Source organism: Diceros bicornis, chromosome 3 (genome assembly GCF_020826845.1).
Source record: "Diceros bicornis minor isolate mBicDic1 chromosome 3, mDicBic1.mat.cur, whole genome shotgun sequence".
Classification (NCBI taxonomy): Eukaryota; Metazoa; Chordata; class Mammalia; order Perissodactyla; family Rhinocerotidae; genus Diceros; species Diceros bicornis.
The window spans coordinates 86,860,943-86,879,009 of NC_080742.1; the positions used below are offsets into that span (position 1 = coordinate 86,860,943).

General features: G+C 41.4%; 1 protein-coding gene and 1 non-coding gene across 2 annotated transcripts in view; one reads left to right on the forward strand and one right to left on the reverse strand.

The window, feature by feature from the left end:
• Positions 1-1,472: 1,472 nt before the first annotated feature.
• The window catches only part of ZC3HAV1 (zinc finger CCCH-type containing, antiviral 1), a 57,591-nt gene continuing 40,996 nt past the window's right edge, over positions 1,473-18,067 (reverse strand). The window contains exons 9-13 of the mRNA XM_058531075.1: positions 15,333-15,435; positions 11,692-11,782; positions 10,753-10,883; positions 10,249-10,379; positions 1,473-2,472 (exon numbers count right to left, since the gene is read on the reverse strand). Coding sequence (XP_058387058.1) covers positions 2,210-2,472; positions 10,249-10,379; positions 10,753-10,883; positions 11,692-11,782; positions 15,333-15,435 — 719 coding nt within the window. The 3' untranslated portion in view covers positions 1,473-2,209. The remainder of the gene's footprint in view (positions 2,473-10,248; positions 10,380-10,752; positions 10,884-11,691; positions 11,783-15,332; positions 15,436-18,067) is intronic.
• Positions 2,516-2,622, forward strand: LOC131400714 (U6 spliceosomal RNA). The gene has a single exon (XR_009217423.1). It is a non-coding gene; the product is annotated as a U6 spliceosomal RNA (small nuclear RNA).

The following is an 18,067-nucleotide window of genomic DNA, read 5'->3' on the forward strand; positions in this document are numbered from 1 at the left end:
GTGGGGCCAGCCGGGTGGCGCAAGCAGTTAAGTGCATGCGCTCCGCTGCGGCGGCCCGGGGTTCGCCGGCCGGATCCAGGGCGAGCACTGACGCACCGCTTGGTAAGCCATGCAGTGGCGGCGTCCCATATAAAGTAGACGAAGATGGGCACGGATGTTAGCCTAGGGCCAGTCTTCCTCAGCAAAAATTGGAGGATTGGCATCAGATGTTAGCTCAGGGCTGGTCTTTCTCACACACACACACAAAAAAAGCCAGAGTGGCTGGTGTGGAAGAAAATAAATGACAGAGGGTAGGGGAGGGAGAGATCATGGGGGACCATGATAATGATTTTGCACTTTATTCTAAAGGCATGATCAGATTTGTGTTTTGAAAGATTATTATTAAATAAAAAATTTTTTAAATATGACCATTCTTGTTGCTAAGTAAAGAACAACTTAGAAGGGGACAAAGAGATATTTTAGAGGGAAAACTGGACTTGGGAACAGCTTAGATGTGTAGGGGGGTGGGGAGAGGAAGGAGTCGAGGATCCCTTCTGGATTTCTGCTTGAGCAGATGTGTGGATGGTGACATTACTTACTTACATACAGAATCCTGGGGGAGAAACTGATTCATCTGAGGGAGGCAGATCGAGAGTTCCATTTTGGATATATTGAACTCGAGAGGCCTGTGAAATACCCAATTCGAGATGTCTAATGGGCAGTTGGATAGAGCTGGATAGACTGCATCTCTGCAATGTGAGGGTCAAGATCAGGAAATGGAAACTCCAAAATGGAAGCTACTATGAAAAAAATAAGTGAATGAGAGTAATGATTTGTGGCAGGCCTCCCAGAAAACAACCCTACCCTAAATAACCTCTATACCTTTGTTACTGCTGGGGCCCTTTAAGCCAAAGAATTGTGGAGATCTTTGCACTAATCTAATCTGACAAATAGAAAATCAACTCTAATGCTAATTAATTTTTATAACATGTCTGATGGAAGGAACTATAACAGGAAATTTTGGCGACTGGTACGGAATGTTGAAAAAAGGAAAACTGGAAGGAACAACCTGCCTCATAATAAGGAAGGAAATCTTGGTCCAGGCACCTTAATTGCTCTAAAAACTGATTGTACTACAATTCCCTACAATCCGTTATATTTAGAAAAAGAAGCCCCTTGCAGGTGCAAGGCCTATCTGGGGCATTGTTCTCTTTGTTCTGATTCTGTGCTCACCAGGAAACAAATGTCGCCTCCTTAGGGGGCCCATCCTTCAATAGGATGGCCCTGCTCACAATTCCTTGGTGAATCTCATCTGCCGCAGCGAACGCCTACAATAAGACTTGGGTTTATCAGTCACGCTTGTGTGAATCTGGCTACTGCAACTCAGTCCCCCCAAAATACAGACACTTCATGAAAGTCTGACCTGAAAAAACCCTTTCTGTAATCATATTGATTAGAATATAAATGTCTACCTTTGCCATAATTATATAAAGAACCCAAATGGGGCAATTAACTCCAGTTGGTTGCTTCTCTCTGAGCCATCCCTGGGGGCTCTTTTTACTGCATTCTAGAAAGAGTCAACCTGGATGGAGTCCCCTAAATAAACGTAGAGATAAAGAAATGTGTGCCCCAAATCAGTTGCATCACAAAGGGACAGTACTACAGTTACGTCTGTAATGCTATTTAAATTACCTTTACTTTTTCCCCTAGTGTATTCTTAAACATTTTCCCCAAAACTTTCCACAGTCTTCCATCTAAAGCTATACTATCTTATGTCCTTATTTCAAAAGGCATTTTTAGATTTCTCTCAAACTTCCCAAATTAATTTTTTTTTTTCAGTTTAACCAAAACAAAACCATGCCATACAGTCAACTAAACGAGTAGTTGGGAGAGAAAGGTTGCTGCAATTACAGAAGTTTTAGAAATCAGTCTTCACCACGACAGTGGTCCCCAAACTTTATGACACGTTTGAATCCTCAGGGGATTATACCACCGCTGCCTGGCTCTCACCCCAGAAACAGGGACTTAGTTAGAAGGTGGTGCAATCTGGACAATGGAATTTTTTAAAGCTTCCCCGATGATTCAAATGTGCAGCAAACTTTGGGAACCACTGATCTAAGGCATTGGATAACTGGGCGAGGAAATGTAAAAGTTCAACTACTGGGGCAATCTGGTTCCATAAGTGAACAGAGTGGTTATGGCATCCTTTACGATGCTGTATTCATCGTTTCTAACAAATCACGCAGGCTTTGTCTGTTTCGGTATATTCAATCACATATTCTGGATAAATCTGATCTTTCTGAAAGATGACAAAAACGGAAGGATTACAACTTGTATCCACACAGCTGTGATACGGTGGAGGAGGGCTCGTGTAACTTGCATTTCCTTCAATAAAATCTCCAACCAGAACTCGGGCTGCAAACATAACGATGTCTTTGGGATCACCTGGGTAATTTTTATGGGAATTGATGGCATCTTTTGTGAAGTAATTTCCTAGAAATAATCAGAAAAAGAAAAAGGTTAAGAATTATTATAAGTGCTCACTTTGGCAGCACAAATATGAACATTGGAATGATACATAGAAGATTACCACGGCCCCTGCGCAAGGATAACACGCAAATTCATGAAGCTTTCCATATTTAGAAAAAAAAATTATGATAAATAAGGTATGTAGTTTATAAGATTCTTTACACATAATCAGATGGTAGGCACTGACTAAGCATGTGTCAGCAATGCCTTATGGATACTTATAAACTTTGTACTTAAAAAAATGTTTATTACACAAGTAAACTTGAATACGGTGTATAACGCTACTGAAATGACAGAACCATCTGCTACTGTGGGGGGCTCACAGTGATGGTGTGAGCCACTGGGTACCATGACCAAGTGTTGATATCACAGTGGCCCAATTTATGCAGAGTGAGTTGAATTGTAACTGATGAACCAAAGATACCCCAGCAGAGGCCATTTTATATTGTCTACATTTTAAGGAACAAAGGTCATTTACTACTGATGGGAACGTCCTAGAAAATGTGAAAGGGAGAGATGTAGCATAAGCAAGCAGTTCACCCTGGCAGAGGAGCTTTTCAAAGACAGTTGATCCATCATCCTCAACTCTAAAACCTTTGATAATCACTGATGTTTCCATACTCAACAGATGAACAAGGATTTCCTGACAAATTAAAATTTCCTATTTTCATTTTTATCATTGCCAGATGCTTTTCTGCCCTTCTAAAGGAAATGAGTATATATTTCAAATTCTACTTTTCTATCAAAATTTAATAAATCAAATGAATTTGCTGCATTTATGATAACAAATATTTAATACATTTTTCATTTATTTTGTTTTTTTATTATTGACTTTTTTATAATTAAGATGTTTGGGTTCCAGATATATTGCTCATCCTGAATAGGACAGATACTGGATATTCTGGGTAAATGACGTTCAACTCTATTTAGAATAAAAAAATGAAAGACTACCTATACTGACCTACCATTTCCAGTTCCCCTCTTCTTCCCAGACACAGTTAACGGCTTGGTAGGAATTCTCTCACACTGTTTCTATGCATTTATGTACATACATACACATATTCTGATATAGTTTTATGCTCATTTATATGAACCGTTCTACAACTTTTTTCCACTTTAGTCCTAGAAATCTTGCTATGTCAGTACATCTAGCCCCACCTCATTCTTTTCAATGGCTGCACAGGGTTTCACGTATGGATGTATCATCATTTATTTTACTCCTGGATTGATGAAAACATAGTTTGATTTCACTTTTTTGCTATTACCAACAACACTTCTAAATAAATGTTTCTAAAAACATCCTAGGAAGTGTACCTTTGAGAATCTGTGTGAGTATTTCTGTAGAACAGACTGCAAAACTATAACGGCTGAGTCAAAGAACATGAGCATGCTAAATGTTGACAGATATTGCAAATTGTCCTCCAAAAGTGGTCCAAAAATTTTATCACCAACAATGAAGAAAGTCCTGTTTCTCCACATCCTTGCCAACATTGGATATTAGCTATCCTTTTAATTTTTGTCAATATACTAGGCAAAAAAAAATTATCTGATTTTAATATGCATTTCCCTGAATACTAATGACACTGAGCATCTCTTCATGTGATTATTGGCATATTTCATATGCTTTTTCTCTGAACTGCTTTTTCATATCTTTTTTTTTCCTATTGTATTGTTTGTCTTTTTCTTAGTGATGTGTGACCAAAACAAGCTTATATTCGGGAGACAGAAGGCCCATCAGGATCTTTTTATAGTCTTATGAAGTGGGCCAGTAGATAGTCGGAAAATGACCAGGACACAAACAAAAATCTTCCACCCACTGTATTTCTATTGTGCCACCCACTCCACCTCTGTGGTTGACAACGACTCTCCTTCCTAGCCAGTTCCAGCTCCTCAGTTATAACAGATGGACAATATCCAGACTGCTCTGCTAGAGCCTCTGCAAGCAAGGTGGGCATAGAGGCTGTGCCTTCTTTATTTGTATTATTTCTCACTGTGACGGATACACACTACATATTCTGTATCACACTACTCACCTCTCTACATCACAGTACAGTCATGCCTCATTTCTTAAGTGTCTGCAAAGAGCCATTCCTTTTTTGCCACTTTCCAGAACTTCTAAACAATTTAAGCTAATTTTGGAAAGAAATCTTTCTACAGCATATACATCTCTCTATTTTTAAAATAGAACCAATTCATCTTACCTTTTCCTTTACTGATATGTCAGATGTAGATATTAATTCTGACATATAATGTTACAATATAGGGATGCCCTCTTGAGTTACTAGGGTGGATAGAGCCATTTACTCCTAAACCAATAGCCCCAGCATGAGAAAAAATGTTAAGTTGTGTTTGTGTCTTGCAGATCATTTTTCCTCATTCCCCACTTAAAAGCTGTTAACTTTTTTTTTTTTCTTGTGCTGCCTGCCTCTTTACTCCCACTCCACACTTGCTGGGCTGAGGAAGAAAACACTGTGTCTGAAATAAGACTAAATGGATTCTGATGTTATCCTCCCAAGGATAAACAGACATGATCTTCAGTATAGGAATTTTATGACAACAACCTGGGCTACTCATAACACAGTTGTTCACTCTTTCAGATTCGGAGTTACATTCCAGAAAGCTAACATTTCCAGATAAGTGAATTCCAGTTATGCATGTAAAATGTGTAAAGTAAATAGTATGGAGTTACTGGTAAAAATAGATTTGACTTAAAGCAAATGGAATTAAACCAATAGACAGGAATTTCATCCATATTTTTCTTCAGTGTGCATTTTAATTGCTTGATAAAGCCATAAAACCTATTTTCAACATTGAGATAGTTGTACATTTTTTTTGGTTTGTTTGTTTGCTGAGAAAGATTCACCCTGAGCTAACATCTGCTGCCAATCTTCCTCTTTTTTTTTTTTTGTACATGAGCCGCCACCAGAGCATGGCCACTGACAGACGAGTGGTGTAGGTCCATGCCTGGGAACCAAACCTGGGCTGCTGAAGCGGAGCATGCCGAACTTAACCACTAGGCCACCGAGGCTGGCCCTGTACATTGTTTTAATGGCACTGAGTTACTTTTATGCTTGCTCAATTAAATTTTTTTCTTTTTGTAAGAAAGTCTGGGTACTGATTTGATTATTTGATTATTTTTGTTTATCAGTGATAACTGAATGAAAGACTTGTGAAGTCAATGAAAAATGATTATACAGGTATTATAGATCTTTAGAGAGTATCTTTATCATTCTCCATTTAGAAAAAAAGTAACTATTATCCTAAATAACTGGTGTTTTAAATGAAGCATCAGTTGTTTTTAAATCATGCTTATATAATCCAGAATCTACATTTGTTTAAATGATCCAACCCTAATACCCAACCTTGTAGCCCACTCTCCTAAGACCTGAGCTCTTGTTGGAAATACCCCTAACAGGGAATAAATCTCCCCTGAACCCCAACATCCTCTTCCTCCCTTCTGCCACAACCTGGATCTAGGGAACCTCATTTCTGGCCTGGACACTTGAAACAACCTCTTAACTGTTCTCTCCACCTGCAGTCTTGGTCCTGTCCACCCTTTTGTCACAGCGCAGCCAGAGTCATCACGTCCCTCCCTTCCTAAAGGCATTGGGTGCTCTGCGGCTGTCCTCAGAACAAAGTCCATCCCCTTACCATAGCTTGCAAGGTCTTTCGGGACCTGACCCCAACCTACAGCTCCAGACCCATCTTTTGTCACTCCCGCCACACCTTAAATGTGCTGTGCTGGCCACAGCCTCCCCAGCCTTTGTCAATTTCTCATCTTCATAAACACTATTCTCCCAACTTTTTTTTATTTTTACTTTTTTGCTTAGCTAGCTTTTGTTTGTCCTAAAGGTTACACTTAGACTTCATGATATGCTGCTTTTCTGCAATCTACTTTGATTCATTTTTTCATTCATTCAATATAATTGATGTAATGGGATAATACTGTCAAAAACATTGTGCTTTTTTTTTTTTTGCAATTCCTTATACATAACCATCTTTTATTTAGCCAGACACATTCTCTAGCCTCAGAGAGAATTAGAATCATTAAACGTAGTATATATATGGCCGGCCCCGTGGCTTAGCGGTTAAGTGCACGCGCTCCGCTGCTGGCGGCCCGGGTTCGGATCCTGGGCGCGCACCGACACACCGCTTCTCCGGCCATGCTGAGACCGCATCCCACATACAGCAACTAGAAGGATGTGCAGCTATGACATACAACTATCTACTGGGGCTTTGGGGGGAAAAAATAAATAAATAAAATCTTTAAAAAAAAAAACCAAAAAACGTAATATATAAGAAAAAAGAAAAAATCATGGTCAGCTTCTGATTTCCAAAATAGGATCTAGAAATGCATTGCAAAAAATAAGGGGATTTATTAACTAGAAAAAAACTGAATAAGACCGGGGGAAGAAACCTTCTCTAGATTGAGAGTCCAGAAGGGTCAAGTTGGCTCTGACTCAGTCATTCAGGGACCTTGGGCCCCACCATCCTGGGCCTGAGCCCGGAGGGTAGTAAGTGGCTAGAAGTCACAGATGACAGAGGAGTCCAGTAGCAGAGGAAAGCAGGTGCCCCACCCACTTCCCATGTAGACCACCAACATTCCAATTCTCTGTAGCTTCCTACGGGTTTTCTACATAGACACTCACATAATCTTCAAAAATAACATTTTTGTTTCTTTCTTTCCATCTATTTAGCATCTTGAGGTACCTGGGTTGCAGAATCTTGAGAGATTTGATAGACATTGTGATGCCTGCTGCACTCTGGATCCTAAATACGTTCCCTGGTCTTATTTATTTATTTTTCCCCCAAAGCCCCAGTAGATAGTTGTATGTCATAGCTGTATATCCTTCTAGTTGCTATATGTGGGACGCGGCCTCAGCATGGCCAGAGAAGTGGTACGTCGGTGCGCGCCCGGGATCCAAACCCAGGCCGCCAGCAGCGGAGCGCGCACACTTAACCGCTAAGCCACGGGGCCGGCCCTGTTCCCTGGTCTTACATGCCCCCCGTCTAGCCTCTCGAATCCAGTCTATACCAGGACAGGTCTGGCTTTGCTTGGCTATCCCCAAACATGTGCTTCCTTTTCTAACTCACCTTGCTTCTACTTTTTATCCAAATCTGAGATTTTATAATCTCCTCTGACTATTAAGTTGGGTGGCTTTTACCTAACCGCTGCAGTTCTTACCCTCGGTCCAGACTGATCAGCAGTTCTGGCTCAACTTCCCAGCTCTTACGAACTCTTAGTAACTTGTCTTCCACTATTATCCCCCATCTCCCATTAGATGCCTGGTTTCCACCTCCAGTTTAATCCCTCATCTCCCACTAGATGCCTGGTTTCCACCTCCAATTTATCAAGCTGTAGCCCGGAGCTCTTCTATCTTTCCAGGCATATCTTAGGACCCCTTACACAGTCACACACTAAATTACGCAGATAACAGCCTAACCAGAGGGGCTTCCCACGTGCAACAGGGGGCTTTGTTCTCCCTCAGGGCATAGCAGGATCTTTGAGATCTACCACTTGGCCTGTTTTAGGATAACTGCCTGACCTTTGTAAGATTATGGGCCCAGTGGTTCATATCAGTCTGTCTAGCCAGTACTAACAACTAACAGCATCATGGGTGATGGGAATGGAAAGCCGACGTTAAAAATAAATACAAACAAAACAAAACACCTCCTCATTCGATGTAACAGGAGACAGCCAAGCAGCAGGCCCACTCCCCGACCTTCACAAGGGAGGGTGGCCTGGGAAAAAGGCAGAGTTCCTTGAGAAACACCTAGCCTGCCTGCGAGAACTGCGGACTGCATCCTTGCCTCTTTCCCCCATGCTGCACAAAGGTGTTTTCTTGGCTGTCAACAACTCTCCCCTTGACCATGTTAAAGGGAAAACGATAGCAAGTGAGTAACACTATCCAACCATCAAAGTATATTTCGGAGGGTTTCAGTACCCTTCTGTTTACTAAAAGAGGAGAAACAGGGGCCAGCCCAATGGCGTGGTGGTTAAGTTCACCGGCTCCACTCCGGCAGCCCGGGATTTGCGGGTTCGGATCCCGGGCGTGGACCTACGCACCGCTTCTCAAGCCATGCTGTGGCAAGCGTCCCCCATATAAAATAGAGGAAGATGGGCACAGATGTTAGCCCAGGGCCAATCTTCCTCACCAAAAAAGAGGAGGACTGGCAACAGATGTTAGCTCAGGACTAATCTTCCTCACCAAAAAAAAAAAAAAAAGGAGAAACAGACTAAGCACCCGTCACTATCAGAGCCAGTTATGGCCAAAAACTGGGAACATGTATAGTATACCATACTTCCATTTTCTAGGATAAATATTTGAGTTTGACATAAGAGAGACTCATGAGAAACTGATGGTTTTAAATTTAACATGTTATATTTCACTCAAGATGGTTACCCTGCTTTCTCCAGACATTTCTATGTAAGTTTTAGTGATGCATTTAAACTTAAACTTAACGAAATTCTCATCAAGTCATTCCCCAGTGTAAAACCCTTCATTAGCTTCCCATGCCCTTAGGGTCAAGTCTAAACTCTTTACTGTGTGGCCATATCTTGCACCACTTGTTCCTCACTCTACACACTGCCTCTATGCAGCAGATGAACCCTACTATATGCCTTTTCATGGGCACACCTCTCCAGCCAGGTTAGGTGTCCAGAGGGCCTGTTCTTTTCATCTACAGCAGCCACACATTTACAATCACTTAATTATGTGAAATAATTTGGGGGAGGGCCATGTCTAACTTGTTCACTACTGCGTCCCCAGGATCTAGCATATAGAAGGCACTCAAAATGTTGTTGACTGAATGATTGGCTTCTTGCTTTTTGGGGGTGTATGGGAATTTAATCTTAGTTATATGAGTTGAGACCACTTTGAAACTATGATAAACTATTACTTGTTCCCTTGAGATGAGCAATTCTTTGGATTTTGTCTTTGTTTTTAAGAGTTACATGAAGGAGTTTAGGAGCAAAAAGAAAGAGCCCAAAAGATTTTGTGTGTGGGCAGACCTGTGCTACTTCAGTCCCCAGGTGAATCAGCATGGCCTGAGATGGGGAGAGGCTTCTTCTCCCATCTTTAATTGGAAGCCATCAGTGGGGCCAGCCTGGTGGCGCAAGTGGTTAAGTGCACGCGCTCCGCTGCAGTGGCCTGGGGTTCGCCGGTTCAGATCCCAGGCGCACACCAATGCACTGCTTGGCAAGCCATGCTGTGGCGGCGTCCCATATAAAGTGGAGGAAGATGGGCACGGATGTTAGCCCAGGGCCAGTCTTCCTCAGCAAAAAAAGAGGACGATTGGCAGATGTTAGCACAGGGCTGATCTCCTCACAAAGGGGGAAAAAAAAAAAACCAGAACCCATCAGTGGCAACAGAAGGCTACTTCAAATGACTTTGCAGGATGGACACAGTTCAGGAAGAGCCATAGCCAGAACTGAGCAGTAATGGTAGGCAATGGAGCCAACAGGTGGCCAGGTGGAATAGTTTGCAAGCATATATGAGACTCTTTGGTCTCTCCCCCGCAAAAAACAGGAGCAGGGCTAAGGTGCAGCAATCAAGTCCCAAGTCAATTTAGCACTCTACCTTGGGATTCAAGGTTAACATGAGCTTATTTTCTCTCCGTGACTGAGAAAACCTGGACATGCTGGTTAATGTGACATAATCACATACACCTCATAATAGAAGCATGGGTAGCACCTGTGTTGTGACTCGACTAGTTAGGCTTCTCTGTTCCAGCACAAACCTTGTCCATATTTGGTTTCAGAAGTTCCATGTAAGTTCCAGTCAAAATTATTCGCACAGATAGACTCTACATAAGCGCGGCCCGTTGCATAAAATAGGATTTCTTCGTTTCTATTCATCTTCATTTTTTTCCTAAGAGACGAAACGTGAGACTTAACACTGAGAACATTCCTTTCCCACTCCAGTTAATAACATTAATCCCAACTAAAGTCTAATCGTCTTAAAATTTCATTCCACCAGCTTTCAGAATGGAGCTACTAATTGTAAGGCAACAAGTATAAAAACATAAATTTATGAAAACTTTTAAATGATAAACATGTGAAATCACTGAATTGTAAAAGTAAAGCTGAAAGAGAGAAGCTCGAGTTTACATAATGAAAAACAACTCCAGATTGAAGAAACTGTTGACTACTAAAATAAACCAGTGCATACAGATCTTGAAGGACAGATCTTAACTAATCGTTTCAAACTTTACGTAAAGAAACCTGATAATGTGGCCACCAACCTTTCAAAAGTATTCCAGAGCTTTATATTCTGGATCTTCTTTATCTTTTCAATCTTGAAATGTTTCATGGAAGCTTTAAAACGTTCGCTTATTTCGGCATACCCTGGATACTGGTTACGAATCTCAAACAACTGAAAAATTTTAAAAGTATAGAAATGTGAAACAGGAAACATTAAAAGCACGAGAAGCCCACATGTGTGGCCCCCTATGCCATGGAGTATCCTCAACAGGCCTCTGACAGCAGGTGGAATAAGCTGGCCTTAGGGCTTGCACATCTGGCACTTCATTCCAATAATGAACTAGATGGCACTGGGCCTGTCCGTTCAGGCTGACTTAAGGCTAACAAAGCATTATGCCTACAGGGAAAGGGAGGCCCCCCGCCAAGGTGTCTGATTTAGTCCAGTGACCCAGTGAGCTCCTTGCCTACAGCTAGGGCAGGGGCAGAGGCACTGGAACGTGCCCAAGGAGCCCATGCAGAGCGGCCTGCACCCAAAGGTGGGTGGCTAAACGATGTGGAGGCTAAACAATCGAGGAAGAGTCTTGCCTCAACCAGGCCAGGTGATGAGGTGAACCACAATTTGTTTGACTCCCACAGAAACCTGCTTTTGAACTCCAACTAATGGACGAGTTTCTGAGTTCCAGTTTTCTCGTCTGTTAAGTAGAGAATCTAATATGTATCTCACAAGGTTGTGAGGATCTGCCCCAACAAGATCATGTGTGGCTGGACTCTGGAAACAGTGAGGTGCCCTGTAGCGGGTAGCTGTTCTCTGGGAAAGTGACATGATCACCATTTAGATGTCTGCCTTTGAATCTTGATTCAAGAGTTCTGCAGAAGTCATTCATTCATTCATTCATTCATTCAAATACACATACCTTGTAGCAAAGTATTTTTTTCAACCTTTAAACAATTCACTCACCAAAAAAGTAAAAACCAAGTACCTCATATCCATTCGAGGATGGGCAGCCCATGTCCAACTGAGGATGAAATGTCGAGGTTAAAGGCTCTAATTGGGTCTGCACTGGTCGACGGCTACAAATAAGAGAGAGTAAGAATTCACTTGGCTCCCTGGTCCACGCGTCCAAATGACTTTCTGTCCTTAACTTCCAGCCACTAAGCCAAGGTTTCTCAGAGAATTTTCTCTTTGGACTACATCCCTGAATATTGCTGGTATAGATGTACCAGTAATCATGCTTTTAAAAAATGCAGTAATTATTCATAATTTGATAAACCAATTAGATGTTACTTTACTATTGATTTAAAATGTGAAAGCATTGATTCTTTTTGATATTTCTGCTCGACCTTCGAAGGTCCTAATGTGTTAGCATTAAGTAAGTGTGTCTTACAGCTTCTTTGTCAAATGATAAACATTTAAGTCTATTAGGGGTATGGGGAAAGAATTTTGTCTTTCCTGTTGAACTGTATTTCAGGGTAACCATACATTTTGGGGTTCTCTACATGACCCCCCCACTAACAAGTACATAGGGGTTTATTGTACAATTTTCTCTAGTTTGTTTGAAATTTTCCATAATGAAAAAATTAAATTTAAAAATTGCTTTAAGGAAAATAACTCTTTAAAGATCCTCTTTTGTAAAATGAAGATTCTTTTGGAATGAGAGAGATTGGCTCCAATTTATCTGTATTTTAAGCTCAGATTTCTATACTGGATTTGTATAGTGCAGAGAAGATTAAATTAATGTGTGTTAAGGTGCCCACCAACAATCAAGCGTGCTAGAGCTCATTTCTCTTCAGACTGTTCAGCATATACTCATAGCCCTTACTCCATCTTAAAGCAAGTGGGTCTCCTCTGGGCTAGTAAAAGGAGGATTAAAGATGGTTCTCGACATGACCTCCCACTAGCACGGTTTTCTCAATTCATTTTATTCGTTCACTCAGTTAGCTATCTATTTAGTATCACTATATACCATTTATTATGCAAAATATTTCAAAAGCTTTGAGAAGCTGATAATTATAGAAGGGGGGGAAGAGTGAGAGGGCTGTTCTAGGGGAGACGGTTATGCAAATAACTGTATTACAAGGTAGAATGGGGTAAGTATGATAAGGGACTTATGAAGTGTTATTGGAGGGCCAATGAGAGGATTGGAGGACAGTCTCAAGTAAGGTTTGTATGGGAAAAGTGGCATTTGAGCTGGGCCATGAAAGATACTGGATTCATATAAGTGATGGAGAGGAATGTTCCCCCAGAAGGGGCAGAGCAAATGGAAAAAGCATAAGGCAACTGTGACATATGTAAATTATTGAGACAGACAATGAACTGACTACATGAGATATTTGGAAATGCCACAAACCAATTTCTTCCCTTGTAAATATATGTGCACAGAAAGAACCATCCAGCTCAAAGTCAAGAAGGTATACAGTCTGGGCCGGCCCTGTGGCTTAGCGGTTAAGTGCGCGCGCTCCGCTACTGGCCGCCCAGGGTTCGGATCCCGGGCGCGCACCCACGCACCGCTTCTCCAGCCATGCTGAGGCCGCGTCCCACATACAGCAACTAGAAGGATGTGCAGCTATGCCATACAACTATCTACTGGGGCTTTGGGGGGGGGGGAAAGGAGGAGGATTGGTAATAGATGTTATCTCAGAGCCGGTCTTCCTCAGCAAAAAGAGGAGGATGAGCACGGATGTTAGCTCAGGGCTGATCTTCCTCACAAGAAAAAAAAAAAAGAAGGTATACAGTCTGGACAGTTTCTGCTGTCCAGAAAGGCAACAAAGTATGGTCTCAATGGTTGAGACTCAATGGGAGTATAAGAACTGTTAACATGTCAGAATACAGACTGCTTTAAGGAAATACAGTTTAAACAAAATTTTGTCAAGACATTGAGCCAGAACCATTTGAATGAATAAGTAGCTACAACGGTCTCATTAGTTCATGAATGAAAATGGCACCCCCATCCTGTCCTCCTGCTCTGCCTTTTTCCCTCACGTAACACTTATCACTAACTGAAGTAGTTACTCAGATTGTCTCGTCCACCAGAATGTAAGCTCCATGAGGCATGAACTTCATCCCTCCCAACCCTGCAATATTTTTACTTTATTAATTTGAATATTAGAAGAACTGGAAGAGATGTTAGATGGCTAGCCAACCTGATTAATTCTTGGGAGTTTGAATTAAGGAATTCAGAGAAAATTAGGCAGTAATGGCAGAAGGTAAAGCTAAAAGGATACGAAGATTGGAATTCTGAGGTTAAAATTGTCAAGCATTAGCCAAAGTATTAGGAGATCTATAGATGCAGATGTAGATGTAGATATAGATATGGTCACTGAGTCTGTTAATAGCAGGGGAATAAAAATAATAAGAAGAAAAGTAGGTAACATTTACTGAACACCCTGATGTGCTGGCCACTGTTCTGAGGATCTTGAATGTATTCATCAAGCAGCCTTGACGAATGTGCTAGTATTAAGCCCATTTTATTTTATTTTATTTATTTATTTTTTTGCTGAGGAAGATTTGCCCTGAGCTAACATCGGTGTCAGTCTTCCTCTATTTTGTATGTGGGTCGCTGCCACAGCACGGCCACCAACAAGTGGTGTAGGTCCACACCTGGGAACCAAACCCAGGCTGCCGAAGCAGAGTGCGCTGAACTTAACCACTAGGCCACAGGGCCAGCCCCTGGCCTATTTTACAGATGAGGGGATGCAGAGTGATTCATTTGTCCACATCCACACAACTCATGAGTAGAAGGCAGAATCTGAACCTAGGGATGTAGATCCAGGGTCTGGGCCATTAACCTGGTCACAGGTCAGGAGCTGTGAACCCAGGCCGCTCAGGTTCTGAAGCAGAACTGGAACTGACCCCGATTCCTGAGGCCCTGACAGAGCTGTGATCCTGTCCTTGGCTTCTTACATAATGTCGCTTTCCTGATTACACCACATTCATCCTTTTAGTAACTTTCCTTTTTCATGAAATACCTTAATTCTTACAACCAAAAGAACCTAATTAGAACACCTTAATTTTATACCTGCCTTGTGGTCTGTTTTACATAATCACACATCACCCAGAAAAAAAAAATCCAACTCCAAAAATGTTCATGAACAATGTAGATTTTACTGAGTTTCATGAGCAGACAGAGGAGAGTTACATCGAATCCCCCCACAGCAAAATTTCCTTTACAAATCCCCTTTAGTCAACTTTTATCTTTCTCCAAAGCCCTTGCTCAGCCAGCTACGTCATCCCTTGTTTCTCTCCCTTTCTTTCTCAACCTCCCACCCTCTGTAAAGCCACTCAGCAAAACTAAAGATACACAGAAGAACTCACAGCAAAACAAAAACCCAGCAATTGTACATTTGATTATTTTCCAGGCAAACCCCATTAAGCCAGCCATTCACAGCAGAAGAAGATGAGGCCCAGAGAATTTAAGAGACTTGCCCAAAGTCCCCTGTGAGTTAGAGGGAAAGCCAGATCCTGCTCTAGGATTCTACTCATAGATAACACAAAAGGAAACTGCAGTGTCATGCAAGCAGGAACATTTCAAGAGAACAGGATCCAGATTCATGAGTGACTCGACGGGATCAATGCATGAACATCTCAAACATCTGCCAGCAAGCAGTGCTTCAGAACACTTACTCTGGCCTACTTTTAATCCGCTCCACATCCCAGTAAGACACAAATGTTGGCCTTCTGACGACATCCTTTTGGGTCTTGGAAGCTATGTTTGTCTGAATCATCCCTTTAGACCGAAAAAGGAAAACAAACAAGAATCAAGAATTAGTCCCCGAAAATGATTTATTGTTAATTTTTCAGAAGCTAGTAATGCAGCAAATATTCATAACCGAAGTGTACATGTAGGAATAAAGAAAATCCTTCCGGATGAAAATTGCTCATGATAAAAACTAGTATCCTTCACTGCCCTTATTATAAGACCCAGTAAACAAAGAGGTAAATGAACAGTCTTGAAACCAAAGTTGGATGGTAAAGAAGAGAGCCAGGGCAGCCAGGTAACAAGACATCATCTATGTAAGCTGCCTTAAACCAGGCGGCAATGATGACGGTTGGAATGTGGTAGTGATATCTTCAGTTTTTTCCCACATCAAGTGTGAAATGTCATTTTCAATTCATGCATGTTGTAGACCTAGGTCCAAACTGCAGCCAGAGTGCTCTTTAAAAAGTAAATCATTATAGGGCCGGCCCGGTGGCGCAAGCGGTTAAGTGCGCGCGCTCCGCTGCGGCGGCCCGGGGTTCGCTGGTTCGGATCCCGGGCGCGCACCGACGCACTGCTTGGTAAGCCATGCTGTGGCAGCGTCCCATATAAAGTGGAGGAAGATGGGCACCGATGTTAGCCCAGGGCCGTCTTCCTCAGCAAAAAAGGAGGAGGATTGGCAGATGTTAGCTCAGGGCTGATCTCCTCACACACACACACACACACACAAAAAAAGTAAATCATTATACATGGCTAGTGAGAATGTAAAATGGCACAACCACTTTGGAAAATAGTTTAGCAGTTTCTTACGAAGTTAAACATACACTGCCTATGTGATCCAGCAATCCCACTCCTTGGTATTTACCCAAGAGAAATCAAAACCCACATCCACACAAAGACTTGCATTTGAATGTTCCTACTAGCATTATTATAATAACCAAAAGGTGAAAACCCAAATATTCATCAACAGGTGAATGGATAAACAAACCATAGTATATCCTTACAATGGAATATTACTCAGCAATGAAAAGGGAAGAACTACTATACATGCAACAGCATAGATGAATCTAAAAATCATTATTCTGAGTGAAAGAAGCCAGCCATATGCAGAGCACATACTACAAGATTCTATTTATATGAATTTCTAGAATAGATGAAACTAACGACAGAAGTAGGGGAGTGGAGTGGGGGAGACTGTAAATGGGCATGAGGAAACTTTTTGGACTGATGGGAATGTTCTGTATCTTGATTAGGATAGTAGTTCCATGCATTTGTCAGCACTCATCCAACCATACACTTAACATGGATGCATTTTATTGTAGCAATTATGCCTTGGAGTAGTTGTCATAAAACAAAATAAATATAAACAACAAAAAGAACAAATCAGATCATGCCACAACTCTGCTCAAAACCTTCCTGTGGTTTCCAGCTCATAAAATATCCAGGTTTCTATGTCTGCTCTTGTCTCTTACAGACCTTCTTGCTGTTCTTGGAAACCTCAAGCTTGTCTGCAGCTTACAGCCTTGCCACCAGCTCTTCCCTCTCCTGGAGCGCCCTCCTCCCCATGTGCATGGGCTGCGCCCTCTCTTCCAAAGTTTCCTCCTCGAATAAAAGTAGGCACTCGCTCTCCCGTGACTCCTCCATTCTCTCGCTGCTTCATATTATTGCCCCATAGCTGTTATCATTTTCTCAAATTGCCTGGTTTGCCAGCACCTAGAATAGTGCCTGGTACACAGCTGGCACGCGAATACTAGCTTACTGAGTTAGAGAATAGAAGAAATAGAACAAAATAGTCTAGAACACTGCAAACTGCTCTGAACTAGTATCTATGAACCAAGTGAACAAAATTACTGGTCAAATAAACAAGGTACATTGGTTCTCATCTTTCCACCACCCTTTAAAATTGTCAGAAGAATTGAATACCACCAAAGGAAAAAATTTTTAATTTATTTTTAATTTCATTACCTAACAGAAGAGATTTTTATTTTTATCTACTGCCTTGAATTCTTGGTCCACATGTATACATTGCTGCCCTTCTCATGCACATTAAATTTTTTAAAAAATCTTTTCCATTTTAAATATAACATAAACAGAAAGGTTCAGAAACATAAATTTGGGGTTCTGCCTTTTTCATTTAACAGTATCAAATTTTGCTTTCACTATATTGTTTTCATAACCATAATTTTTAACAACTACCCAATACTCCACTGAAATTTAATACTCTAATTTGTTTAGTCACTACCCTACTGGTCCCTGCTGTTCCTCTATTTAAGTACTTTAGATATGGCTTCAATAAAGATCTTCATGCCCATAGCTTTTATTTTTCCCCCTTCTGGTGAATTATTTCCTTAGAAAGATTCCTGAGAGGATTAAAGAACAAGCATATTTTAATATCTCTTGATATGTATTACCAGGTTGCTTTCCAAAATACTTGGTATAATGGTCCTTCAAAGCTCCATTACTTAACACAGTAATTGGTACAGGGCCCAAATCTCAGGTGCTACTTGGGAATGTAAAGGAGCTAAGAAAGTCTCCTTTACTTCTCTGAAAGACTTGCAGGGCTGGTCCTGAAAGGGCAAGTATCTGACCATATGCAGGGGCATCCCAGGGTGTAGCCGATGGGACAGTACATTCAAAGGGAGGGCACTTCCCACCTTGATTT